The sequence below is a fragment of the Taurulus bubalis genome, assembly GCF_910589615.1.
Source record: "Taurulus bubalis genome assembly, chromosome: 11".
Classification (NCBI taxonomy): domain Eukaryota; kingdom Metazoa; phylum Chordata; class Actinopteri; order Perciformes; family Cottidae; genus Taurulus; species Taurulus bubalis.
Window position 1 is genome coordinate 12,753,010 of NC_136599.1, and position 27,917 is coordinate 12,780,926.

A 27,917-nucleotide genomic window follows, 5' to 3' on the forward strand; every position below is an offset into this window, starting at 1 on the left:
AACCAGAACGCTTCCAGTGACAACATGTTTGTTCCGTTGCCTCCAGATTCTACACGTGAATGCAGAAGCTGTTCATCATATCGAAGGTTTACTGTATGCTAGAATCTAAACCCTGGTTGAATATTAATGTGTTGCTCAGGACTATCTACACGTGATAAAATCTTTCAACAGCATCAAGTCACCCAGAGCCCAGAATAAATATATACTTTAAAACATATTTAATGCTGTGACTCTGTACACACAAGCTGACATCAGCTGTTACTGGGATAACATAATTAATATAATATCGGAGATTATATGTTAATCTTTCTGAGTGAGCAGGATTGTGGTGCAGCTGCAGAATGTAGTAATAGGATATGTATACTTTTTTTTATTCGAGAGAACATACTCCCTTGAATGAAATGACTCCGATCCCCATTTTGCTAAATACTTGGCATTCTTGTAACCCAATTTCCTACATAGGCATGCTGTCTGGTATCGTATACATAAATACGCGCATAATTATAATACATGTAGTCGTGTATTTGTGAAAAACAATTAAATTATAAAATAGCTATAACTTTGTGATTCTGTTTAGGCCAGCAGAGAAGGCTTAGCAGGCCCTGACAGCCCACCACTGTTGTAACCAGACATTATGTATTATGGTGTCTAGCTCTTTTCCCCCCCATACATTTCTCTTAAATGTGTGACTTGATGTGGCAGACTGTACACATGCTGCTGTCACTCCCACAGAAGAATACTTGTCCAACACCATGCACTGTTTGGAGCATTATTTATTTAAGATCAATGTTGTACGAGTTGTATAAAACACTCAACGAAGGTCCAGAGGTTCCGAAACATTGGTATGATGACTAGATTGTGATAATTTCCAACGCACCTGCATCTGAGATAGTGCTGACATGTCCTTAAAAAAAGGAAGTTAAATAATAATCCTGCCAAGATGTTCAATCCATTTATTTTACAACAGAATGGGGCAGTACAGTCTTAAACCTTATAATTGATCGGCACACAGTTGTAGTATAGTGTGAGGGTTGAACACAGCACATTGTATAGCTAACAAGTAACTGATCCAGAGTCAGCCTACTTAGACATTATGTAACACAACAGTATGATATGGCCTTACAGAAGTCATGTAACGTATATAGTATCTTGCCTTACATGGCAACTGCTTTGCATTCACTTGGCATTGACCAATACAGTTTGTCACAGTAAAGAGTGCAATATTCTAAGACTCAACAAAATCCAGCGTATTAAAATAGAAATTTGCATACATGGGAGGATGGAGTTCTTTACCATAGGAAAGACATTTTGGCAAATAAATCTTGGTTAATGAGTATGTTTTCCTTTCACAAAGGAAAAGCTGTACAACAGTGGAGGTGGTGTTGCCAAAGTAACAGAACAGAGAATCCATTAAAGATGCAACAGCATAGAAGTTGCGTTATCTTAATTCAGTCATCATTGCTTGCATGGGTGGAGACACGTACATCAGTGGAACACAACAGAAAACCAGTTAACGCACCCTCCGCCCTGACAGACATACAGGTTTACAGTGCAGGAACAGAGCTATGCCGAGGATCATGCCACTCCTAAATGTTAACGGGTAGAAATACTCAATTTTATTAGCAACGCATAACTTAAGTTGCCAGTTCAGGATTACACTAAGCTTGGTACCAGTTACAATGTCAGATATTTTCCGGTCAATGCCCCGATTTGACTGATTCCTCCGATTTACAATTCTAGCATGCATGACAACCACAATGGAACAAAAACTTTAACAAAATTCTTATTTCCCATCCTAAATCAAACGCTGATATGTGATGGTGTGCTTAATTTCTCTCATCCGATGCCTTGTGCCTTCCTGGTACTTTACTCCAAGTGCTGAGATTTACATGACCACAGTTCTCCATGAGTCTAACCATGGAAAAGACTGTGACTTCTGAGGTCTAAGATTACTTATACAGCAGAAGGGAGATTTACTTCTTTTATGTAGCAGCCCTGAGCACAGCCCTGCACACTGACCAAACACAACTCTTTCATAACACACACACCTAGAAGTAACCACTTTCTCCAAACCACGATTATCTTCATAACCGCAACTTCCTTACAGCAGACAGATATCAGTGCCTTATAGTCTGCAGATCTTCAGTTATACTTTTTTGTTTGTTTTTATTATTCCTTGCCCCATACGGATATAGCTTTGCTTTGGTTAGTCCTTGCGCATGTATATGCGGGTTGTGGGCCCATGGGAGTGTGCAACTCTCTGGTAAATCCCTGACCTTCCACTAGGCATTCTGCATCTCTTTGCCAATTTTGTAACTCAGGATCTTATTCCAGTCGATCTTAGTGCGTGTGACAGGCAGCTGGCGACGCAGGGCCTTAAAGGTGGTGTCAGACATGGTCTGGTAGTTCTCACTGATTGCAGTCTGAAGGCAAAAAAAGGGGGAAACAATTATAAAAGTATAATATTTTTTAAATTTTTTAATAAAATGTTTCATTATGCACATTTTGATAAAAGTAAGACCTGTGATTCTAAACAGTATCCAACTTGTAGTCAATACAAGTTTGCTTACCTGGTAATCATTTTCTGCGTTCTCAATTATGTCGACAAATTCCTTGGTTGTCTGGCTTTCATTCTGTTTCAAAAACACAATCATAAACTTTTATCCTTCTTTTAGAGATGGAGGACCTCCTCTTTACATATTCGGAGATGACACAGCCAGTCTTAAACTTTGTAAGCAACACAAGGTTTAAACCACTGCAGATGAGCAGTTTAAAAGACTGCAGGAGAGCTTATATGTAACATTGTTTACTTACAGTCACTGGTATTGATTCCTCTACCTCCTTGTGGCTAACCAGCTGCACATTCCCATCTTCATAATAGTGCACCTTGAGGCAGAGGAAAAACTTAATTAATAAACTGGAGTAAAAAAAAAAAAAGAATTCTTTTTTGACTCATTTATAATTTCTGCAGTTGAGCACACTGAATTAAATTCACCTGGATTTTCAACACACCCACCACCTGAGCAGTGGACTGACCGATGGTAAGCTTCCACTCTGACCTACAGCGACCATTCCTGTGTTAGAGAGCAGAAGAGAAGCCCAACATTACGGACAGCAGCAGCATCAGGAAGCTTAATAGAACTGAGAGACCAATGATTTCCCTTTTAACCACAAATTAAAACATTAAAAAACGTATAACTGGTCATTTATAACCTTTGTGATAAAGCTATGTTTAACAAATTAGAAACACATGTGCACACATTATATATATATATATATATAAAACTTTTTTTTTTTTAAACAGTTGTTTGCAGGGAGGTCACTGTACCAGAAGTTCTTGGGTTGAAACTGATGTCCTTCAATGCAGGCAATGATTGTTTGCTGACCTTCAACTGTTTTCCCATATACCTGCAACACACAGATAGTATCAGTAAAATGTATTTTATTGCCGAGATGACTATTTTGTCACAAATGTTGTGCGCCTTACAGTGCAGACTCCAGTTGGGTAGTGCTCTTTGACGTAGGCACTCAGGGAAGTATCACAGGCATCTCTCCAGCTTCTCAGTGCTGTCTCTCCTTCATATGGCTGCATGTCGCTCACCTCTTTCCTTAGGTGGTCAAAGCGGAACGCCAAACAGTTGCGGGGGTCTAGAAAACGTCCCTGGCCCAAGTCACCATGCTCTGTGATCAGGACCTATCAATGACGGAGAGGAAAGCCTGAACAAGTCTGGCTTTGACACTTGCTCTTCTGGGATAAATAGCAAAGACTTAAGAATGAAACATACCGGCTCATCGTAGCCCTCTAGTTTGGCAGGAGTAAACTGATCCATGTTGTACTGGGCAAAGGAGCTGGACAAATCGAATGGGGGAAATGGTACAGTAGACATTTATAACATGACAAAAACCTGCTGTCAACAAAGGCTTTCCCCATGTCATGCTTACATTCCTCACTACCTAATATATAAAGCCCAATTGTTGTGTGTGTTTATTTTGAATTGTGTAAATGATGAGTATTTGAATTTCTGATGTTTGTCTTAATTGAATAATACTTACTGTGATGCTCCCTCCCTGAGGAGATTGTCATTGTTGAGAAGAAGCCGCACATCTAGCAAGACAAACATGTATTATGCATTGCTCTTAAAAGTTAAAACAATTAAATATTATCAGAGGCAAATTATAGTATACTGAAGACAGTTATTATGTGCAACTTGTCATAATCAGCTAATTATTACCATTGAAGACCTCATTGAACTCTCCCGGGGGGGCATGAGTCACAAAGTTGGCCGCTATGCGGACCTATGGAAGCAAATGAAATGCAACAAATGAATTAAGTCATCATGAAATTATGACTTGCTGTATAATCAGCTCAAAGAGAGATGCTGCAAACTCATATTTGACATATAATTAGGGTTTTTACTCCTCAATAAGAAAAACAAATATTATGCATCTGTTATTTATCTATAACATTGCAATGCACTTTTATTGCTTCTTTTTGCACTTCTGGTCAGACGCTAAACTACATTTCGTTCTCCTAGTACTTGTACGATGACAATAAAGTTGAATCTGAAATATGTACTAAAAAAAAATTTAAAAAATGTACGACCAATTTTGATAGTAATTTGGCATCCAGTTGTAGACTTAACATATTGTCATAGCTAATACTAAAAGGCATTTTCAAAAAGTTTCCTAGGATGAAACCTTATTAACATCCGTTATGCTTAAACAAGGAATTACTATCGAGTATATATAGTTTGATTACAAAATTAAAGTCACTTAACAATAACAAAAATAGCAGCAAGCATGTTTTATGAAATATCTAACTTCAGAGAGTATATATGACAAACATTTTAATAAGAGCTCTTTTAATTTGGAAATAGATAAAAGGAATAATCATCAAGCAACTGCTTCATGAGCAAATAATAGACACTGCATTAGAAACGATAGATCTAGAGACCATGTGTCATGTCACTGTACAATTACTGTATATTTTGTTAACCGTCAACAGACCTTATTCTCAAATATCTCATTTTATCGGGAGAATGATCGCCACTCTGGTTTCCAGCTTTGAAACCTCTCTGTTTGTTGGTATTAAGATTGTTATTTTATAAGATAATGTTACACGGAAAATATAATTATCGCCTGTAGAAGAAAAGACTTCCACATCTGTCATTCATAATAATGTCCGCTTCGCGTGCAACTGATAACGGGTCCCAGCTGCCACTGGTAGGGTGTCACTCTCGGGCGTCATCTAATGTAAACGATAGCAACCCTTATGCTGACCTCAAGCTCCTGTGTTGGTCGCAAGTATTTGAGCTGCAACTGAACCCGCTTGACCCAGAAACCCAAAGCAAGGTACTAGGTAGCCGCTACTGTGAGCTAACGATACATGAGAGGAATGCGAAGCCCACCCTGGGGTTACTGCACACTGGCATGGACGTTGCAACCCGACTTTTGGAAATGGGCGTCGATACTTCCATTTATATTAATCTAGTTAAGGTCTGACCCAGTAACACATTGTCAGTTGAAGTGTCCAGTGGCTCAACCAGCTCTTGCAGCGTCTGAGCTCGCGGCTAGCCCACTATAAGCTTTAACTAGCATTGGCTAGCTAGCTAGCTAGCTAGCGGTAGCTTAAAAACACTAGTTCATCACTCGGATACGTGGCCAAAAAACTGTCACTCTTTCCCAAACTTAGCCGTTACTTCGCATGAACATTTAACACCCGCGGCCTCTCTACATAATCAGAGAAAATAGCGTTGAGCAAAGAATAAGATAGTCTTCAAACCTTCTCGTCATCTGACAGCGGCTCCTCAAAGTCAGCCATCTTGGCTCTTTGTGACCCCACCTACCCCAGCTGACTGACAGACGCGCTGCTTGCCACACTGAGGACATTTAATGAATACAAGCCAGCAAGTAACGTTAACTTGTGTCTCGTACAATGCTTATATTACCGTGCTTCGACAGTGAATGCTACACACTAAATGCAATGACTTTGCACGAGGCACAAGTTCAATATGAAATACTCTCAATATTACGGCTTTCCAAACGCAAGAGGGCGCATACACATTTAATAAGTATATTGCTTCCTGTTGGGTGTTGTAGAGGTGACGTTTCTACGAAATAAAAGTATTGTCATATGTGACTCCTATGCATAAATTGTTATATATGACGAACCATGTTCCTACTTGACTACATTGGTTTCTAGATTGCTATATATCATTTAACTATTATTATTATTCGTTAAATCCCGGTGTTTGGGTTCATCCAGGAACTGCCCAACCGGGGTTGTATCTTATTTTCTAAGTAGAAACCGGAAGCTGAAAGAGGGCGTCTGTTCATTTTTAGTAAACTTTGTACGGGAGCACCTTAATAATAAGAACTCCTCTATTGTGCTCCTCGCTGCTTTGCAGAGTGACGACACACACCGTCGCTGCCATGGAGTCACAGGTACGTGTGAACTTTACTGACTACTTATTCTTCGCTTCTGAGGTTAACATGCCCGACACAAATAAACCTCATATTGGTGCAAATGCAGCTGCAGATGTTAATTACACTGTCGTTGTTTTGAATAATAAGTCTTTTTTTTTCAAATGAAACCAACCAGCTGACACCGTTGTTGTTTCCCGTCAGCTCCCGCAGGAAGTTCCTGCTCGCACTGAATCCGCTAAAAACAAACTAGCCTGTTCACTTGGTGACTTTTTAGTTTTTATTCACGCAGCAACCGCTTGGATTTGTTAGCACAACGGATTGGGCTCATGTTTATAAACGGCCCTCTGTTTTTTGGTGGTAAACTGGGTTAGCGCTTCAGACTCGTTTAACTAGTTTGTCATGGGTGGTTAGCCTCCTAGCTAGGACATGAGTAAGGCGTTGTTCGGACAGTTTGTGTCTCTGGTGCGTAACGTCGGTGCGATGAGTTATTCTGCTGCTTCTCGTCAGGGGATGACCAACCCGGAGGAAATTGCCAGACTCTACAGGGAACTCAGTCTCTTCCCTTCTCTGAGCAGAGCAGACGTGGGACCTGTCGTCACCTCTCAGTATGGAGGCAAATACAGCAACATATACACAGGTAGACTCAGCCTGACATGCCGAGACCATCAGATCCTTGTATATGATCAAAAAAAATAATACAAATACAGCTTCAGCACTTAAATGGCAGTTACTTATAGCACTTTGTAGTTTTTACTCATGGTTGAATGCACGTATTGTAAGTCGCTTTGGATAAATAAAAGCGTCAGCTAAATGTAATGTAATGTTGATTTTGTTAATCTTTTGCAGAATGGAGCCAGCGTGATCTGGACAGGAATGAAAACGTCAAGTTTTGCAGACAATACCTTGTGTTCCACGATGACAAGTCGGTGGTCTACTCCGGAGCCTCAGGAAGCTGCACGGAAATCAAAGGAGAGTATGTACACATTTATTCGTTCTGTGTGGAGTGGGCTTGAATATGTTGTCACGCATCTAACCCTGAGCAAACTGAACAATGTCTGATGAATATGTTTGCCCTGTCAGGGTGCTAAGTAAGGATTCCCCCTCAGGGGAAATGAAGGCTGTTGTCAGAGAGTGCACAATCAAAGGAGAGGACAAACAGTTTCTGGAGGTGTGTGGCTGTCCCTCATCCACCGTATCAAAAGCTTTTTCTTTTAATGGCCTCCTTTTTGTATTTCTGCTCCTCTACAATTTTCACCATGAGGTTTTAAACCTCATGTGACTTTGCACTTCGAACCCAAGATCTTTAACTTTCCTCCCCTTGTGACCCTTCAGATCTGGAGCAAAAACATTAAGATGAAAAGCATCAATCTAACTGCCTTAAAGAAGCATGGCAAAGTCTATGAAGATGGTGAGTTAACTGCACTTAAATCTGCATATTTTCTTTGCAACTGTGCTTTACACGAGCCAGTCAAGGTGTTAATCACACTGTGTTTTGTATATTTCTTTTTTAGAGCAGTTTGGCTGCTTGGTTTGGTCCCACTCTGAGACCCACCTCTTGTATGTAGCAGAAAGGAAGAGACCGAAGGCAGAATCCTTCTTCCAGGTCTGTCAGCAAATCTATTTTTGAGGCCGAATCGGCACAGAATCGCATAGGGCAGAGAACTTCTGCTCGGCTTTCTATAGGTTGCAAATCAAGCATTTAGATTGTCATATTTACAATCTGCATAGCATACAACACCATCTATCCTTAGACCCTCAATTCACATCAGGAAAAACGCCTTAAAAAAACGTTCAGTAGCTATATGGTGCATACATTGCCTTGTTGTTGGTTCACAACGCTAGCTATTCTGTGGTTCTCTGTAAGGAATTTAGTACGAAAGAAAGAATACAAAACTACCTTGTTGGTGGACTAATGGCCTCAGCAGATGCACACTCACCAAACCTAATCAAGTATATTGAAAAGGTTGTTACACACTATTTGTTTTAAGCTTATTGGTTAATCGTAAATTCATGGCAAACTTGGGCATTTCGTGAATGGTATCATTTTGAATGCATCACAGATATTTTCCATTTCCTTTCAAAAGCAAAATACCTTGACAGCACTGATTGGGATCTGGCCATATGAGTAGTGAAGCAAGTTTTTGGCCCATATGTGATTGAATGTTGATTAATTGACAATTTTCCATAGTTGGTAGATGGGATTAGTGTATTGGATGAGACTAGTATGCAATAAATTCATTATCTGTTTTCTAGAGTGAGTCACCAGATTTGTCTTATATTGGGGATGAGGAGGAAACCATGAGAGTGGAGAAAAAAGAGGCTGTAAAGGTGAATGCAAATCATTATTTTGAAATGAGTGATTTTCAATAATCAAAAATGTATTCAACATTCTTATGATACATTCCACTCTAGTTTAACTTGTTGTGTTTATTTTTGTTTCACCCCTGCAGGGGGAGCAGTTTGTCTTCTATGAGGACTGGGGAGAGGCACTGGTTGGTAAGAGCTGTCCAGTGCTTTGTGTTTTGGACATCGAGGGTGACAACGTCTCTGTGTTGGAGGGGGTGCCTGAAAACATCTCACCTGGACAGGTTGCTACAGCAGTTTGTGCATTGATGCATGTTTTTTTTTGTGCATGTATAGTGTGCTCATACTCCTGCGGTCACTTTCTCTTTATTAAATTATCTCTGCAGGCTTTTTGGGCTCCGGGTGACACAGGTGTGGTGTTTGTGGGCTGGTGGCATGAGCCTTTCAGAATTGGCCTCAAGTACTGCCCCAACAGGAGGTGATTACTGTTCACACTGATCAGAGATAATAAATAAGATGGCCCATCAGAAGTTAGTTCAAGTGCTTCATGACTTCCTTTTCTCTGTCAGGTCATCTTTGTTCTATGTGGATCTTACTGGTGGGAAATGTGGTAAGTGAATGTTTGTCTAATTATATTTAAAAAAGATATCGCTGGATTTTGCTGTTATTACTGCAAATATTCATGTTTATTGTATTTGTTGTGTCCCTCAGAACAGCTTACATCAGGCACAAGTGCAGTGTGCTCCCCCAGGCTGAGCCCGGACCAGTGTCGGATCGTCTACCTGGAATGTTCTGTCTATGGACCACACATGCAGTGCAGCAGTCTCTGTATGGTAAGACAGGAGGGGGGCACTTCTTCACATAATACACAATAACTTTCTATTCTTGCACTGTACTCACTGAAAAGAATAATTGGGAATGAATGTTTCTTGTCACAATGCACCATCTGCTGTTTCCTGTTGTGTAGACGTCTAGCAGAAATACATTTGAGTTATACATTTGTTTTATGCTTTCCTCTGTGATTGCATATTATATTTTTAGTACGACTGGTATACTAAGAAGACTTCAGTGGTGGTGGATGTGGTGAAGAGACCTGGAGAAGGTAAGGAATACTTGATGGTCTCGTGAGTGCACCTTTTTTATGGCTCCGTGCCGAGGCATTATGTTTTTATGATGAAAGACATGAATGTAAACTGAAACTTGATATAAGCATACATTTGTGAGGTGGCAATTCTAGTTTAGTTGTATATCAAACTTGTTTGTGTCTGTGTGTGTTACAGATGGCTTTACTGGTATCTACAGCTCTCAGTTGTCCCCTCAGTGCTGGTCAGCTGATAGCCAGCGCATTATTGTTGCTTGCCCTCAGCGCAGCCGCAAGGTACAGTCAGCTCCTGGGAAGTTGTTTGTTCTATGATACAAATGAAACAATATTGATATTTTAAAAAAGTATTTGGACTGAGAAAATTGTATTATTCTTAACCTTAAAAAAAGTTATTGCTTTTCTTGTAGGATCTGTTGATGGTGGATATGAGCACAGGGAATGTCACCTCTCTGACTTCAGGTGACTGGTCAGACACATTTATCAGCCTTGGTGTTACTCATGCGATTTTCCGACCGCATTAGTGTTCTGGGAAACTTTAACTTGTTTATTTCAACCTTTTGTGTCTAATGATGTCCTTTGTTTGTCTGTAGAGGCTGATGTTGGTAACTGGTGTCTGCTGAACATACAGAGAGATTTGATGGTGGTCAGCTGCTCCTCTCCAAACTGCCCTCCTAGTCTGGTAGGATGAGTGGTCTTTATTTGATTGTTCACATTTGTATATAGTATATACCTAATGTGCTATTGCAGAAAATACATTTTGGGATGGGGTTGAGGGCCTTTATTAGTAAAACAAACGAATGTCTTTTCTTTGTCCAGAGGGTGGGTTTCCTTCCGGCCAGGGATTCTCAGGAGGAAGTGGTCTGGGTTACTTTGGAAGACTCTCAGAAAATGCCAGACATTGATTGGCAGATCTTGACTTTCACCCCTCCACCAGAGCAAGACAACAGTCAATACTGTAAGAATGTGTTTTTAGTATCTAGACAGCATTTCTCACAGGACCTAACATGCATTGTTTTTCTCTGTTTTTGTCAAATGGTCTGAAGGGATGCCAGTAGTTTTTGTCCACACTCCATTTTGTATTCACTTACATGAAGTGTATAGAATATGTAAGTTATACATTTTTGGGTCACAAAGTTAAGATGTATTGTAGAGTTATCTCATTGGATTACAGTAGCTTTAACAGGTTTACGTAATAAACTAGTCAGAAGGTGTATATATAATATTTAGGGCTGTATGTATAGTTAACAGCCACCTGGCTTTGTAAAGAACAAACATAGGCTAAATCGTGGCTGGGTTTAATACATTTGTACAAAATGATGCGATAGTAATCATTATGATAAAAAAGCAGGCAGTTTTGTTTACAGGAGATGGATTCAAGGAGTTTACGGGCTGACTGGTCCTCAAGTTTATGTAGGGATGAAAATATTTAGTTTGCTATGAAGACATTTGGAACAGCCTATGTAATCTTATAGGACAAACTATTCTTTCCTATTTTTCAGCCGGCCTTGATTTTGAAGCTTTGCTGATCAAACCAAAGGAGATTCAAGATGGAGTGAAGCTGCCTCTCATTGTCATTCCTCATGGTTGGTTATTCTCATTTTGGTTCAGTAGTCATTATTATTTTTCTAGTGCAAACAAAATCGACGCTTAGGTAGTGGTACATAATTGTCCATTGTTGTACAGTTTTGAATTGGATTTATCTTAGGATTTGTTTCTGTTCAGTCAAGTGCAACATATAAGATACATTTGATTCTACAAGCAATGTTATCTGTGGCTTTTTGATAGAAACTGTCGATCTGTATTTTTCATGAACTTGTTTCTTTTACTCAGGGGGTCCTCACTCGGTGTTTGTAGCTGATTGGCTTCTGTCCTCATCTGTGCTGTGCAGGATGGGCTTTGCTACATTACTGGGTATGTTGATGTGGAGTGCGTTTATGTGAGACACCTACTCAGAGGTTGATCATCCACTGATAGGATATGGACTCTGTGTAAAAGGGAAGGAGCCATGTTCACATGCTGGCTCAGAAAACAGAAAATGTTCGTCTCGGTTTTCAGACTACAAAAAGTATTTATTTCCTTCGTCACGACGCGTTGCTTAGTTTTTATATATCTTGTGAACATCGTAAGAGCTCTCATGTACTTCCCAGGCATAACCAATCATAACTTTCCTGGTATATTAACCAGAGAAAAATGACTCTGCAAAACTATACTATCTAGGACTTTCATTACATATTGGCACGAGACATTCACCTGAAGTCGAGTGTGAAATTATTATCATGTGTTGGTCAAAGGTCACTGTAACTTCACAGAACACGTTGTTGGCCAGAGCTCAATAATTCATTTGCTATTTTTGACAATTTCGTGCAAATGTCTAGGATAAAAAGATGAAGTGATGACATTGTACAGACATGGATGTAAACTGCAACTTGATTGGTTGGTGGACACATACAACCGCCAGGTGGTAATTCTAGTTTTTTTTGCTTAGTAAACTATCGTGGCTCTCTTGGGTACGGCCAGGACAGTATCCTCTCATTACCTGGCAATGTTGGCACCCAGGACGTCAAAGATGTTCAAGTAAGAATAAAAAAACAAGACGGAGCATCAATGTCGTTTAGAACGATTAGCATGTGTTCTTCATGTCATGAACTAGATAATTTATAAAGGTATCTTTTACTCCTTCTGGTAAAAATGACTTCCATTGTAGCTTTTTGATTTTTAATTCCTTTTTTCTATATTTAGTGGAGGTTCGTCTCCGTAGTTTTTTTGTTTTCTATGTTCTTCTCCAACTTCTGATTTTCATGTCAGTCTTCCTTTCTTTTCCACCACAAATGATCTCTCACAGTTTTCTGTGTTTTTCTTCCGACCAGTTTGCTGTTGAAAGTGTTCTGAAAGGTGACATGTTCGACATGCAGAAGGTGGCAGTTTCTGGGGGTTCCCATGGGGGTTTCCTGGCCTGTCATCTGATTGGCCAGTACCCAGGGTTCTACAAGGCCTGTGTGGCTCGCAACCCCGTCACCAATTTGGCTTCTATGATTGGCAGCACAGACATCCCAGACTGGTACGTCCTGGCATGCACATTCCCACACCCTTGCCCACCCTCGTTATCTCATTTTGTGACTGCCAGTTGTGCACAACTTCTCATCTTTGTTGTTTTATATCATTTGAACCCCTGACATTCCACAACTGTGTATCGGATAAAGGGAATGTGTCCGCCTCACTGTCAGGGAGGAAGTGTTCAATAATACAAGAACAAAACAAAAGAACAAAAGATCTCAAAGCCGTTCTGTTTTTGTTTTTGTTTCTTCCTGTTAATGTTTGGCGGATACTTTTCAGGTGCATGGTTGAGGCTGGCTATGACTACAGTACAGGCTGTCTACCTGACCCTGCTGTTTGGGAACAGATGCTGAACAAGTCCCCCATTAAACACGTCGGACAGGTATAAGTATTTCCGTGTATGTTTGTGCATATAGCTTCATTGGTGTTGTGACGCAATGTAGTAACCCACAATGATCTCTCATCTAGGTACAGACACCTGTATTGCTTACTTTAGGGGAAGATGACAAGCGTGTACCCAACAAGCAAGGACTTGAATATTACAGAGCTCTGAAAGCAAAGCAGGTCCCAGTCCGGTAAGCAGCTTGTCTGAGTAACATGTTTTGTTGATTATGTCAGATATGCACTGCATAAAGGCCTTTTTATGTTCATTCACTAATGCTCTGCTGCGTTTTATTTAGGATTCTATGGTACCCAGGGAACAATCACTCTCTCTCCAAGGTTGATGCCGAGTCCGATGGCTTTATGAACATCGCTCTGTGGATAATTCAACACTTGTGTCAGTGATGGTAGATATCAGATAAATACATAGTGGTGTGCCAATGCTGCTGTTGTTGCTGCAGGGAAAATACACTATTGTGTACAAGGGATGTTCTGCTCCTGTTTCCAGGATGGCATGAGGTCCAATCTAAAGCCAAAGCATTGAACTTGCTCTTCAACCAGAACACACTTTGCATTACTGCCCTTTACTTGTTATCTATCTTTGGGGACGGTGATTGTCACAATTTTTTCCAATAAGTGGACATGAAAATATATTTTAACACAGCTCTTGAATAAAAGCAGGTTTTATGCAGCTTTGATTAATCAGAAACACATTTTATTGATACAGTTTTTCCTTTTTTATTTTTGCAGTCTTTACATGCGTGTGCACACACACAGAAAATGTTTCTTAGTGTGTAAGTTTTCTTTTGAGTTATATTTGCAAAGGAAAATAATATAAATCTTTTAATTGTTATGGTTTGTTTAAAACAAATAAATACTGTTTTGATTTAATGGATTTTGATGACACAGTGCACTTAATAAATTGATTGTAAAAATACTACCAGTGTTGAATGAATGAATATATGAGCATTTGTCCAGATTGAAAATAATTTTTAAAGCAGGTGATGAAGGGGTTCCTTAAACCTTTTTTATTTAGAATTTTACTGAATTGAGGAAGTCATCCAACTTTGTCCACCAATAGAAGTTTTCTTTCTGTCCTTTCTTTGGTCCATCTCTACAGTCAGAAAAACAAAACATTGAGTCATTTTGACTCTTCAAATACTCTTAAATGGTTGTTATACTGTTTTAAGAATCATTTTTAAATCACATGACATACTTTCTGTATCTGATGTCCTACTTGAATTCCACAAAGGTCACATGATTTGCATTGCGCTGGCGTGTATATAAATTACCACAGGCTTTCACTTCTGCATAGATGTATCCAGTTTCTTGTCACTGCAGTGCCTTTTAGACCCTTTCCTCTCCCCATGCTATGCCCGTCATGGTAAGTAAAATAACTCATTGTTCTACCATCAAAAATGTAATGCATTTCACTGTAAGAAGATTATATTATATATATTATACCTCCATTGTTAGTTTTATCGACAAAGATGGCAAATTGGCAAGAATTGAAAAAGTGTACAGTGTTTATTTACAGTTGTTAGTAGCTGCTTTAACAGTATATTGTTATATTAATGAAATATGTTTGATATTTTCTAAAATTGAATTGTCTGCTCAGACTGCATCTTCTAAAACATTGACAAACGACTGAAAATATATATATATATTTTTTTCTTCAGGCCATTTTGAAAAATGTCGTCCTCCTTTGTCAGCTTCTTCCATTAGTGAGGACCATAAATACCATATTCTTCCCATGTGACACTGATTGGAATACCACCACAGTAGACTGCAGCGACAGACCACTCAAGCATGTCCCCTTCATCAAGTCTACTACTGTAGTGTCACTCGATTTAAGTTGGACTATGATACATCAAGTGGGGCAGGATGCTCTGTCGGGTGTCCCAAACCTTCACACTCTGAAAATAATGGGGAATTGTCAACCAGGTCACCTGAGAGCTGTGGAGGACCACTTGTGCAAAATAGAGATCCACTATTATGCATTCAAGAGCCTATTGAAGCTTCAATGTCTGTATCTGTCAGGAAACAGCCTGACCTCTATACCCTGGTTACCTGAAAGCCTGAGGTCTCTTGACCTACAGAATAATCACATCTTCAACATTGTCCACCCTTTAAATACTCCACATCTCGAAGTGCTCTTCCTCTCCAAGAACTGTTTTTATGCAAACCCTTGCAATCAGTCCTTAAACATCAGCGAGAGGGTTTTCAGAGGGCTCCCAAAACTAAAAAACCTTACTTTAGGGTATAATAATTTTACCACTATCCCTAAAGGGTTGCCACCCTCACTAGAGAGTCTGGATTTAAGAGAGAATACAATCACAGAGGTTTTCGAAAGAGCATTTGCCAACCTGACTCTCCTTAGGTATTTGAATTTGGAGTGGAATTGCCAGCGATGTGACCATGCAGCCAGACCCTGCTTTCCTTGCCCACAAAATCTCCCTCTACGCCTCCACCCAGACTCCTTCTATGCTAAGAAGAGCTCCATCATCTTCCTCAGCTTAAGAGGAAACTCTCTAAAAACATTGCCAAAGGGTCTTTTCTGGCCTTTGAAGAATTTAAAGCGATTGGATCTCTCTGACAACCTCCTGGCATATGCTGTACGTAATGGCACCTTCTTTGCAGAGCTGAAGAGTCTCACCTGGATTAGCCTTATCTATAACTATGAACCACTGAAGACATTTCAGGAACTGATCCTCTCCCCACATATTGGCAATATGTCTAGTCTGCAATATCTTCTTCTGAGTGGTAACTTTTTCCACACCCTTTCAAATGAGAGTCTTAATGTTGTGTCCAAACTACAAAATCTAACAAAACTAGAACTGAGAATGAACTTCATCAATACTTGTAGCTTGACATCTCTGAAGCAGTTACCATTTCTAATCAATATTGACCTCTCCCAAAACATGCTTAATTTCCTTCCCTGCTGCTCGAGTCCCTCCTCTGTGTTTGAGGAACAAGAAAGCTGTCAGAACCAGAAATTATACACACATCATTTTCCTGACCCACCCCTTATGCTATTAGATCGAAAAGCCACACCTGAAATTAATACCTGGGAATCTAACCATTCAAGCAGGCTGGAATTGTTTGAGGACAATGTGTCACAATTCCAATCTCTATTGGACTTTAAAAGCATTTTCTGCCGTGGTAAATTGCTGTTTGACTTGTCTCAAAATGACATTCTGTCTATTAACAGAAATGTGTTTGTTGGGATGGAAGATGCTGTTTGTTTAGACCTTTCCTTCAATTACATGAGCCAGGCATTGAAAAGAGGGCTATTTGAAAGCATGACAAAATTAGTTGTTCTCATCTTGTCCTACAATAGACTTGATTTTTACTATAAAGATGCTTTCAGTGAGCTTAAAACCACGCTGAAGGTATTAGACGTTAGTAACAATGAATTTCATTTCCAAATGAGGGGCATGGGTCATCGTTTGGAGTTCCTTCAATATTTGACAAACTTGGAAGTTTTAAGTCTGGCAAACAATGGCATTGGGATGCGAATAGATCAAAGGCTGATCAGCAACTCTTTGAAGTATCTCTACTTCTATGGAAATCACCTTAACATTATGTGGGATTCTGATAACAACAAATACACTCATTTCTTTCAAAACCTTACAAACCTCACCTACCTGGACATCTCTAACAATTATCTGATGTCAGTCTCCCCCGAAGTGTTGTGTAACCTCCCAGGAAGCATAGAGACCCTTAGCATCAGCCACAATTTGCTGAACTATTTCCCGTGGCAAAATATCTCAGCACTCACCAATTTATGTCACTTGAATCTTAGTCAAAACGTCCTCTTTTATTTGCCTCATAAAGTCATAGAATTTGGAGCAAACTTTTCTCTCTTAGACCTCAGTCACAATCGCCTTAGTCATATTCCTGAGGATTTCTTCAGTGTGGCAAAATCCTTGCACTACCTGTATCTCAGCCACAATCAGATCAAAGCGTTGAACCATCAGTTTCTCCCTGCCCCCTTTAAAAATGGTAGTGCCCTCCAGAAACTCACCCTGCATGCTAACCCCTTTAAATGTGACTGTGATACGTCTTGGTTTGCGGACTTCTTGCGTACAACACCGGTACAGATTCCATATCTCACCACACATGTACACTGTGATTACCCAGAGTCCCAGCAGGGTGTCAGTGTGCTCTCTATGGACCAGCGTTCCTGCCAGGAAATATATGGTAGCTTAGCCTTTGTCATCTGTGCCTTCTTTTCTGTGGGGTTCACTGTTCTGCCCCTACTGAAGCATCTCTATGAATGGGATATGTGGTATTGCTTACAGGTACTCTGGGCAGGACATAAAGGCTACTCCCAGCTCGCTGGTAGTGATTCACATTATCACTACGACGCATTTGTGGTGTTTGACACCCAGAACCGGGCTGTGAGGGATTGGGTCTACAATGAGTTAACTGTCAATCTGGAGAACGCAGGTCACAGGAGGTTTGGTCTCTGTTTGGAGGAGAGGGACTGGATTCCTGGGCTTTCATGTATTGAAAATCTACATAATGCTGTCCATAGCAGTGTGAAGACAGTGTTTGTGCTGTCCAGTGGTGTCACTGGTGGTGAAACAGTGAATGGGGTGATCCGCCAGGCTTTCTTCATGGTTCAGCAGCGGCTTTTGGACGAGAAGGTTAGTAAAATGTACTTTTTATTTCCATAAGCATCTTGTGGGTGTGAATCTTATCCCGTCTGAGTTGTTGCACTAAACACTAAATTATCTCTGATTTCATCCAAATAAGGTGGATGCAGCCATGGTGGTTCTGTTGGATGAGACGTTTCCCAAACTGAAGTACCTTCAGCTGAGAAAACGGTTGTGCAAAAAGTCTGTGTTGTCCTGGCCGAGAAACCCAAGGGCTCAACCCCTTTTCTGGAACCGAATGCGAATGGCATTGTCATCAGATAACCTAACATTCTATGACAACAAAATGAGTGAAAGTTTTATATGACTTCCTTTCAACTGCTAATAGAGAGCACTTTGGTGAAAAAAGCCCTTGTTGTTAAGAATCTTTCCATTGCATCATTTGGACATTTTGACCCTTCTTAATTGTGTTGCATAAGTACTGATAATAGATTGATGTTTTTAAATATATATATATATATATATATATATATATATATATATATATATATATATATATATATATATAGAGATAGATAGATAGATAGATATCTATAGATATATATATATATATCTTTAGATTTGAAAGTCATATGGAATTCAGAGCATGAATAAAGTGCAAACAACTCTTTGTAATGTAAAGATATAGTGGAATTGTGGCTACTTGTGCAGAGAATGAAGTCGCTCTCCTTCTTTGTGAGGTTATCTGTGCTTTGTTTACATTGCTGGGCCGGTATCACATGCATTTCAGTGCATTTAAGTCTTCGTTGTGCTTCACTGTCTGGCTGATGGCCGACAAACAGTTACCACCGTTGCTGCTGTTAGCATTGTTAGCTGCTGTTAGCAACGTTAGCTTCTACCTGCCGGCTCAGCATCACCATGTGGAGGCAGCAGATGTGCTCTGAATTCAGTATTGACCTTTACAACATAACCACTCTTCCATGTGTTCTAAATATTGTACTTGTTCTGTTTTATATAACAGCATATTTTTTTGTCTTTAGAGAGCTTGGTCCAGGTAGAGACATGTTGCTATTGTTGGCTGCAAATCAAGACACTGCATATTGTTAATATGCCTCGTTAATATTGGATTATACAAATAAACTTGACTTGATTTCACTTGAGTAGTTCTATTTCAATTATTACAAAGGAGTATTGTCATGTTTTAGTATGGGGAAACACCACCAACCACAACTTCAAAATTTCATTTCTCTTTTGTTTGATATTTAGGAAGAAATGAAACTGATGATCCATAAAACACAGATTACTTACAACTGCTTCTTCTTCTGCACCTATTCAAAGTAAGACAACTCACTTGTCATTTCTCATGAAATTTAAGTAGGAAACTTGGGACACATCTGGCTACACCAATTTTCAGGGCAAGGAAGTTTTACATAAGTAATTCTGCAAGCTCCTGACCAGAATAAAAAAATCTGTGATGAATGACTGATGTGCATGCAAACATATTATAAACAAAAACATGCTGTGCAGAGCATCTTTTTACTAACTGGGCTGAGATCTCTGTACATTTTTTGGCCTGGGAATTCATCTGACAAAACACCATCACATTTCTGAGAGTGAAACTCCGACCAAGTTATTCTGGCTCATTTCCTGGGTGAGTTATATATAGTGAATGAACAGTGACCTGAACAGCTGCAGTCTCCTCACTTTCTCAAAGAGCAACCGAAAGCGCCGCCCAAGGTGCACATTTACAGAATATTACAACCTGTGGCTAAATCCAATCGTGGTGTGATTGTATGTAATTTCTTATGTATCAACTTCTCATAGTAGTTATTATACTTGCTTTATGTCTTTAAATGTGGCTACTAATAGCTGTTAGGGTTAAGCATTTTTGACCTGCTCTTTGTAATACTTTGTTAGCGTGTGTCAATTATTGGATGCCTGGTGTAATAAAAACAATTATTGAATTGAATTTACTTGGCACACTATATTGTTTTTTTAAATTGTATTTTCAAATTTGGCTTCGTGGAGATGAGATTTCCATGTGCCATGCCCAACTGACGCGCATGTAGGTGCAGCCTATGGAAAAAAAGAAACCCTCCCATTGATGCTGTTCATGCTGCCCCACCACGACGGTCGCGCACGCGCCAGCTTGTGAGTGCGCGCCCACGCGGACCCGATGGCAGGACAGGTCATGAGCCAGCTGAGCCGATGAAATCATGGAGCCTGCGCCGAGGTCGGACACGGTACGGTTAGGACTTCATGGTGATGGAGAGTTGTCGGCCCGGTAAGCTTGTGTACACGTTGCGTTCACACCTGGACTGTGTGGCATCATTTGACAACATTATAAAAAAAAGAAACTGCATTAAATTTGTATGGCAGATTAATTATTATGTAAGGTACTAGCTCGAAGTCATGTAGCCGTGTGCATATGAGCAAGAAACTAATCCTTCATGCCGTGGTCGTAGTAGAGTTATTCGGGCATCTGTGTTCAGGCTGCGTATCGCATGCACAGCGACTGTTCCACTCGTGCCACTGGTGATAATGCAGACTACTTTGTAGTTTGTCCCTTAGGTTGTCTGGCCGCTTTTTGAGCTGAGGGATGAACATATAATGTAAATTAACGAGTTACGCTATTGCAGTTTGGTTGGTGACACGAGTTTTCTCTCCGCGGCAACAGCTGGCTGCAAACTCACAATTAAGTGCAGAGGCTTGAGGCGAAGTGAGACGTTTACGACTGTGTTTCACCACTTTTGGAATGTATTTTAATTTAAATTTTAATCAGTCGTGTTTGTCTTTTGCCAGTATGGGTTGAGAAGGGGTTAGACAGCTGCATGCGTAAACTTGGCGCGTTCCCTTCGAAACTGACCGAGACCTCCATCTTAATGCAAATGCTATTTATTATATTAAGCAACGCTTCAATAGTAGTAAGCCAACATGTTTGCAGTTTCCTTGTTTTAAATGGTTTATCCGTTCATCTTTGTGATTGTATTGTAATCCTCATTTTTTTTATTTATTTGTATTAATCGCACAATTTGTATCCCGAAATTACACGCAGCCTTGATGGTTCCATTACTTCACATAAAGCTACATTCATTGTCTCAAACAATGATGGATAAAGGGTTGACAGCTATGTTGTGACTGACAAGCAGATTTAACCAATCTCTCACTTGCATCGTGACTCAAAGCACCCAATCCTCTTGGATTAGAGGAGGGATTATGATTTGGATTTGCCTCTGCTTTGCACAGTCCCCAATATCTGGTCCACCATGGACTGCGTTGCGGTGCTTACTTTGATGGGGATGTTTTTTACCTACTTATATTAACGTATAGCCTCCTTTTCTCCCTTTTTTTTTGTCGAACTCAAAGGTATTCTACGGTAGGTATGAAGTCAGACAACGAGCTTTGTAAGTATGAGGGATGGCAGACACTGCTGGTCTTCCAATTCCCTCTCCAGTCTGCATTGGCCATAGCTCAGGTTCCCTCAGACCTGAGCAGACTGTAATTACAATCCATGTGCTTCATGATGGTAGAGTGAGTGCTGTCCTTGGTGCTGAAATGGACAGGCTGGTCCCTCTCTCTTTTTCTTTCACCATCTACTGTATTGACTGTGGCTATGCAAGGTGTTTTGTACATAAGGAGTGAGACACCAGTAGTGTACTACATCACTAATCTGTAGGCTGGTGATTACACATACATTGTTGTACTGTCCGCCTATCACTCACATCAGAGAGGATTACATACAGTAGTACTGTAGTAACAGTCAATTTTTCACAAGATCAGTGGTCCCCGACACTACTACTGTGGACCCACAGTCTTGCTTATGTCCCGTAGGCCACACGCTCTGGTCACAACTAATTAGCTGAAGCAGAGGTTTTTAGTTAATCAAGACCTGGTGACTTTCAGCTAAATATTGACCACACCTGTGTGGAGAAAGAGGGTAAAAAGCAGGACTGTGCACACTACATAAAGAATATGATTGTGATGTACTACATATCAGTCCGTAACTGGTTCTCTGGACGATCCAGTGCAACACATATTCACTCTTCAGTCTGAAAGGTTTTAATTATTTGGTTCATGGAACCATAGAGCTGTGAAGCGAAGACAACATTGTCATCGTGATCTGATTTCTTGGCTTTGTTCCTATTGCTATTATTATTATTGGTAAGATAGTACCTGATTTAAGTCAAATTCATTTTCAAATTGTCAATTTGAACTTTTCATTTGTTATCGAGAAAAGGGTTTTGGAGAAAGAAGTCTTTATTTTTGTTTAAAGTAACAAAAAAGTTGTTTTGGTATCAGATTGAACCTTATATTGGCAATAGTATGATACATTGATTCCAGCCCTATGAACCATGTAGTGACGCTGCTTGTGATATAATTTTTTATGTGATTGGTAATAGCGTTCTCTCAATATTTGTCATTCCTTTACCTGTTTAGAATCCATGATGTCCTGCACTGTAGCTGAAACCACAAGACCTCTGGCCTTTTTGTCTGGGAGCCCTCTAGACAACGGTCACAGACATTTTCTTCTAATAGGACTAAATGAGCCTCAAGCCCTAAATGATCAAGAATGGACAGGTGAAACTTAGAGGCCGAGAGGTGGCCTTTATTCTAAACCTTATATATAGATATGAATATATTCCCAACTTTAACAGTCTCTTCTCAAAGGTCAATTTTTGCCCCATGAAAAATGCCTTTAAACATTAGAGCCAAGCCTGCGCACAGCAAGCTGTTGGCTGCCCCAAAGAGTAGTGGGCACACTGATGGCAGCTCATCTCATTCACGCTTTTCCAGATCCGCCAAACAAGGGAAAGGCAAACAGGCTCTAAGTTCAGCACCAGGCTCCCGCTCGGGACTAGAACCAGGCTCTGTGTCAGGGAGTGGGCCTACACCAGCGGCAGCGCCTAAATTGGCTGGAGGTCAAGTGTCAGTGTCAAAACCAGGTCCAAAGCTCAAACCTGGCACAGCAGCAGACAAAGGAACAACTTGTGATTCAGCGACAGCTCCAGGGGGTAAAACCCTGTCTATGGAGAACATCCAGTCTTTGAGTGCTGCCTATGCAACTTCAGGCACCATGTATCCCTGTGAGCGAGATTCCTTGGAACCCTCTGGCGGGTATCCCAAAGGCACCATGACGCTGGGCAGGAGCACCAGCCGCTCCTCCTACAGTAACCGAACAACAGCCATGGGCAGCACCCCAAACATCACCTCCTTTGGCCTACATCACCCTTCAGACCCATACGGAGACCAAACCTTGCATCCTGGAAGGACTTCCAGTCTGCGGCGCCAGTCTGGGAGACATCCTCAGCCACCTGACTTGGCTGGACGGGGAGAAGCTTCCTCGTTTGATGTCCAGTCTCAGCTGAGGGAGCTGCAGAGGGAGAATGACAACCTGAGGAGAGAACTGGATGGAGGGAGGGATGGAAGGACGGGCCCCAGCATGAACAACGTCAACTTCTGGAGCCCGGATGTGAAAAGAGACAAGGGGGCTAGGCGGGAGGAGGGGGTGAGGACCTCGGTTTTGAAGGACCAGTACAGGACTAATCAAGAAGATTCGCAGGTGAGAAAGATTACAAATTTAAATTTGTTTCAAAAATGAAGAAAAAAATATCTTAAATGCCTATGTGCAAAACAAAAGCAATTTCCTCCTTACAATTTTGTGTATCAAATGCTCAATTTCAGTATTCAACAGTTAGTCATTTTAAAACCACCAGCCTTTATTCAAAAAGTTATTTTTCAAAACGGTGCAACTCATTTTGAAACAAAAAATTGTCTGCTCATTCAGGCGATTTTGTTGACTTGTCCATCTCTTCTGTACATCATACCTCTCACATCACACCTTTTGTTCCTGTTTTCAAGGTTGCTTAGAAAGGCTTCTGTGCAGTTCATTTGTCAAGATGCTTGCCAGACTCAGTGCTGTCTGTGTTACCAAGGGAACGTGCCCTAGTGGCAGCTATTCAGCAGGCTTAGTCAGATTTAAAAAAAGCTCACAGCTTCTCCTGAAGGGATGGTGACCAGTCGGTCCTGTGCCACCTCTCCCTGGAGTCTGTCCCACGTAGTCTGAGGCATTATCCATCTATCTGTCTCCCTCTGCATTGCTACTGTATATCAGTTATTTCTTTGTCTGTGTTGCTTCTCTTTTCTATCTCACCGACCTTCTGGGTCTCTATTTGTTTTTGTGGCATTTCACTTCCTCATGTGTCTGTGTTTGTCTGGTGGAAAAATATAATTGTTTCTCTTGATATATATTTCATCCTCATTTGAGCTATGCAGTTTGTGTATATTCTGTTGAATCACTTATTGCTCACTCTTGGTCTTCGTCTCTCACGCAATTATGCAAAAAGTCCACATAGCTTTCATCTTGTAACCAAGGAGCTACCTCTGCTTTTGCATTTATAGCTTTTTCCATCTGACATTGTCATACAGTGTGAGGACTCTGTGACACCCACACACTTCCTGTGATTGTAACATAAAAATAATGGAAAGTTTGAAAATGAGTACAGAATATCTGTTTTCATTCAGGATCATCGTAATTGTTATGTAGCTTTATAGAGGTGCAATTGATACATCTTTCTCAAAATGTTTCCTTAACAAGCAGAATTGTATGCAAAAATTGCACGAAGATCTGCATTTATCGCTAATCCTTTCTTCTGGAAGAGAACACACAGGTACACACAAACTACACTACTTTTACCACCCACAACTTCAGTTCAGTTCAGTCCAGACTTCAAGCTTTATGGACATTACATGTCTTTGCCACTGAACTACTGGTGTTGAGCTTCTGGCGTCTGTAGCATTAAATGGAGCAAGACGGTCAATGTTACCAGTCTCTGTGTGTCTGCAGGCACTTGGCCCTGACTGTGGGAGATGGATGTGTTTGTCTCAGTTCTGCTCCTCCAGGCGAAGTGCCCATTCAACGAGTGTTTTACTTTTTTCCCCATGTGTCGGCTCATTGGTCTCTCCCACACTAACACGCCTGCTTATATGTCTTTTTACCTTCACCCTTCTTTTATCTTTGTTTATCCACTTCAACCACTCACAGGACAGAATCTGTAGATTTATGATCACTTACACCTTATGGACACTTACAAGAATGAAAGCGTAGGTGTAGAGAACATATTGTAGGCTAAAAGCAGAATTAGTTCATTGTATTAATGGTGTCAAGACTGGCTCATATAATCCATTAAACATTTAGCTGTTGTTGCTCAAACCAAGTAAGTCAGTTTGCCAAAGCTTTTTTATCTACAAAACATAAGCATTATAAAACCTTATAATACTCATTCTCTTACTCCCCCTTTCTTACAGACAGACACATATAGGGATAGTTCAGCTGCAGCTGATAATGGTCACTCATTAAATTGTTAACAATCCCTTTTGTCTCTCATCTTAAACCTTAAAGTTTTCTCAGAATGTTTCCAATCCATAAACTCAAACATAAGCCCAGTTTCTCATTTATTTGTTCAGTTTGAAAAAGCAAAAGCTATATATCTCATGCAGAAGATGTTATTCAAACTCTTATCTGCTGTCACCTTGCTCTCCCTTATCACCTCTATCTGCCACTTCTCCTTTCAGATTATCACTTCTTCTCCATTTCCCCTGTGTTTTTCCCCTTGAGACTCACTGGGAAGATTTCAGTCTGACAAGAGAACTTTGTAATTAGCATAAGGAATGTCACCTTTTCTCTCAGCTGCAATGACCAGAGTTGTCCCCTCACCATCTGTTTGTTTGGCGTACACGCGCGCGCCCGTGTCTGTGTGTGTGTGTGTGTGTGTGTGTGTGTGTGTGTGTGTGTGTGTGTGTGACAGTGTGTGTGTGTGACAGTGTGTGTGTGTGAATGTGTATGCTTGTACATATGTATTTGTGTCTAAAGTCGTGACTGTGTGTGTTTGTGTGGAGGATTGTCCACCCACTCTGACTTGATATTCAGTGCTAGCTTGTTGCATTGATTATCCATGTTCACCCTCGCCTCCCTCCCACGTCTCAACTCTGTGTCCTTGGTGCTTCTCACCTTCTGGACTCGAGCAGAGAAGTGAGAAGCTTAGAGGAAAAATTAGTAACTAAAAGATTAGTAATTGAACTTCCATTTAGAGTTGTGTCAATAGATCTTTGACATACTTGACTTACTACTGTTTTTGTGCGTGTTTCTATTTCCTTGTGTCTGATTTCTTTGCAGACTTTTCTTACCCTGCTTAGTCAACCAGCGAGAATGCTCTGAGTCTGTGTCCATGGTTTCAAGCTCAGAATGAATTCATTATTTGCCAGTCAGAAGAGCTGCAAGCTGTAGATGTAAATCAGCATGTTGTATTTCGTATCACTTTGCACTGCAACATGCGGCAAAAGCAGGAATGCAGGAGTGAAATGTATTGTCCCCAGCATCACTCTATTGGTGCCCATATGTGTCACTTAGTGACAGACAATTAATTGTCTGAGTTATAAATGTGTTGCAAAATAAATCAGTAATTGCATCAGTACCTCTTCAGCCCATCGTTTCAATCGTTGTGCAGACATTGTTTAAACCAATAAAATGAATTAATGACAAAGATCTTCCCTAGGCCGCTATATGTCACACCATGCTGCATGACAGGGAACCATTTATAGGACTGAACTTTTTATTATTCAGTTTTATCAGTCCACTTGTTTGCAAATATCATAATTGTATTCTTGATTAATTATTTATTTGTCAGTTTTTTTATCAATTGATTAGTGAGTGGCATTATTGGACCTTCATTAAGCTCATTGCATTTAGGCCAGTAACTGTTAATAATTGATATTATCTTTGTTTTTATAAATCACAAACACACACTTCATCCTGTCTTTTCACCCTTTGATATTCTCCTCCTCTAAACAAACCCAAGTCATTTTAACTTCATCCAGTACCTTCTATGTATACTCTGTGTGTTTTGAAGACAAATTCCCCCACCTAGTGGCAAAAGCATGGAACAATCACCCAACATCTTGAAGTAATCTACTTAATGGTTTGATATTTAGGGTTGATATATTTAATCTTCTTTCTATTTTGGCTTCATGCACATGCATGTCTTTCTTATGTTACATCTCCATGCTGCAGCCTGGGGATATAAGAAGAAACAAGGTATGTTGTATGTACCCCACTGTATATTTCTTATATGAATGAGTTATCATGTATAGATTTTAAATATGTTTGTGTACTTATTGAATGAACGGGAACTTAATCTTTCTTTCTTCGTAGCAGCTTCCATTGACAGTTCAGGAGCTTCAGGAGGAGCTGAGGGCTCACAGGGAGATGAACAGTCGCTTGCAGCAACAGCGACAGCACAGGAACTCTGGCTCCTACCGAGAACTCCATGCAGACCAGGACCGCAGAGGGGGGCTCAGCCCTGGCCCCAGCCCCAGACAAAGCTCCAGCAACTTGCACAGTCCTGGGCCGAAGAATAGCACGAGAGCCAGCCCATCCAACACCTACAATCCCAGGCAACAGGAAGCTGATGTCATCATTCACAGCCCTGGTTATGGCTGTAACACTGCAGTAACTGCACAGAGAATCAGCCCTGCCAACACCCTTCAGCCTGGGCCAAGGAACAGCTCAAATCAGCCCTTCTACCCTCCTAGCCAAGGTCCGGTCGTAGCACCCAGCTCTAATTCTCTCCGGCCCTGCAGCCCCTGCCAGGTGCCTGGGTGTGAGGGCTTCTCTTCGCCTCCTCCTCTGGATCCATCAGAGGAGAATTTCTTCCGGCTGCAGTCAGAGCACGAGCGGCAGGCCAAGGAGCTGTTCCTGTTGAGGAAGACCATGGAAGAGATGGAGTTGAGAATCGATTCTCAGAAACAGACTCTGGGCTCCCGGGACGAGAGCATCCAGAGGCTGCTGGAGATGCTTCAGGGCCAGGGCCAGGGCCAGGGCCAGGGCCAGGGCCAGGGCCAGAGCCAGAGCCAAGGTCAAGGTCAAGGTCAGGGACACTGGGGACGAGGACAGCGGACAGGCATCATAACTATGGCGGCGCAGGAGGCCGAAGCGCAGCTGGAGAACATGCATGTGAGAGAGGTGGGTTATTCTTCCTCCTATTTTTGAGGGC

General features: G+C 40.8%; 4 protein-coding genes across 5 annotated transcripts in view; 3 read left to right on the top strand and 1 right to left on the bottom strand.

Annotated features, from left to right (window-relative positions):
- Positions 1-755: 755 nt before the first annotated feature.
- Positions 756-5,821, bottom strand: LOC306744062 (F-actin-capping protein subunit alpha-1-like; the record flags this gene model as incomplete). Its single annotated transcript, XM_079226633.1, has 10 exons — positions 756-2,423; positions 2,571-2,633; positions 2,815-2,886; positions 2,996-3,074; positions 3,329-3,408; positions 3,488-3,694; positions 3,786-3,849; positions 4,054-4,105; positions 4,233-4,296; positions 5,783-5,821. 10 exons carry the CDS (start codon positions 5,819-5,821, stop codon positions 2,283-2,285), a joined length of 861 nt encoding a protein of 286 aa, XP_079082759.1. The 3' UTR covers positions 756-2,282.
- Positions 5,822-6,418: 597 nt separating this feature from the next.
- Positions 6,419-14,204, top strand: LOC306743198 (acylamino-acid-releasing enzyme-like; the record flags this gene model as incomplete). Of its 2 annotated transcripts, XM_079225692.1 has the most annotated exons (23): positions 6,419-6,444; positions 6,934-7,063; positions 7,273-7,399; positions 7,507-7,594; positions 7,759-7,834; positions 7,938-8,029; positions 8,680-8,754; positions 8,877-9,014; positions 9,117-9,208; positions 9,300-9,340; positions 9,442-9,563; positions 9,772-9,832; positions 10,011-10,108; positions 10,240-10,291; positions 10,423-10,511; positions 10,649-10,787; positions 11,332-11,415; positions 11,663-11,743; positions 12,318-12,406; positions 12,700-12,890; positions 13,166-13,268; positions 13,355-13,461; positions 13,567-14,204. In XM_079225692.1, the coding sequence occupies 23 exons, from the start codon at positions 6,433-6,435 to the stop codon at positions 13,670-13,672; spliced, it is 2,193 nt and encodes a 730-aa protein (XP_079081818.1). In that variant the 3' UTR covers positions 13,673-14,204. The 2 variants fall into 2 exon arrangements, with proteins under 2 accessions (XP_079081818.1, XP_079081817.1); XM_079225691.1 differs by lacking the exon at positions 6,419-6,444 and having other exon boundaries at positions 6,853-7,063.
- A 435-nt stretch (positions 14,205-14,639) lies between these two features.
- tlr9 (toll-like receptor 9) lies at positions 14,640-18,235 on the top strand (the record flags this gene model as incomplete). The annotated part of the gene is made up of 3 exons (XM_079226549.1): positions 14,640-14,651; positions 14,980-17,919; positions 18,029-18,235. 3 exons carry the CDS (start codon positions 14,640-14,642, stop codon positions 18,233-18,235), a joined length of 3,159 nt encoding a protein of 1,052 aa, XP_079082675.1.
- Positions 18,236-22,558: 4,323 nt separating this feature from the next.
- LOC306743991 (ERC protein 2) overlaps positions 22,559-27,917 on the top strand; it is a gene marked incomplete at both ends in the record, with an annotated part of 102,130 nt that continues 96,771 nt past the window's right edge. The window contains 3 exons of the mRNA XM_079226550.1: positions 22,559-23,428; positions 26,936-26,959; positions 27,077-27,886. Of these exons, the coding sequence (XP_079082676.1) occupies positions 22,559-23,428; positions 26,936-26,959; positions 27,077-27,886 (1,704 nt within the window). The remainder of the gene's footprint in view (positions 23,429-26,935; positions 26,960-27,076; positions 27,887-27,917) is intronic.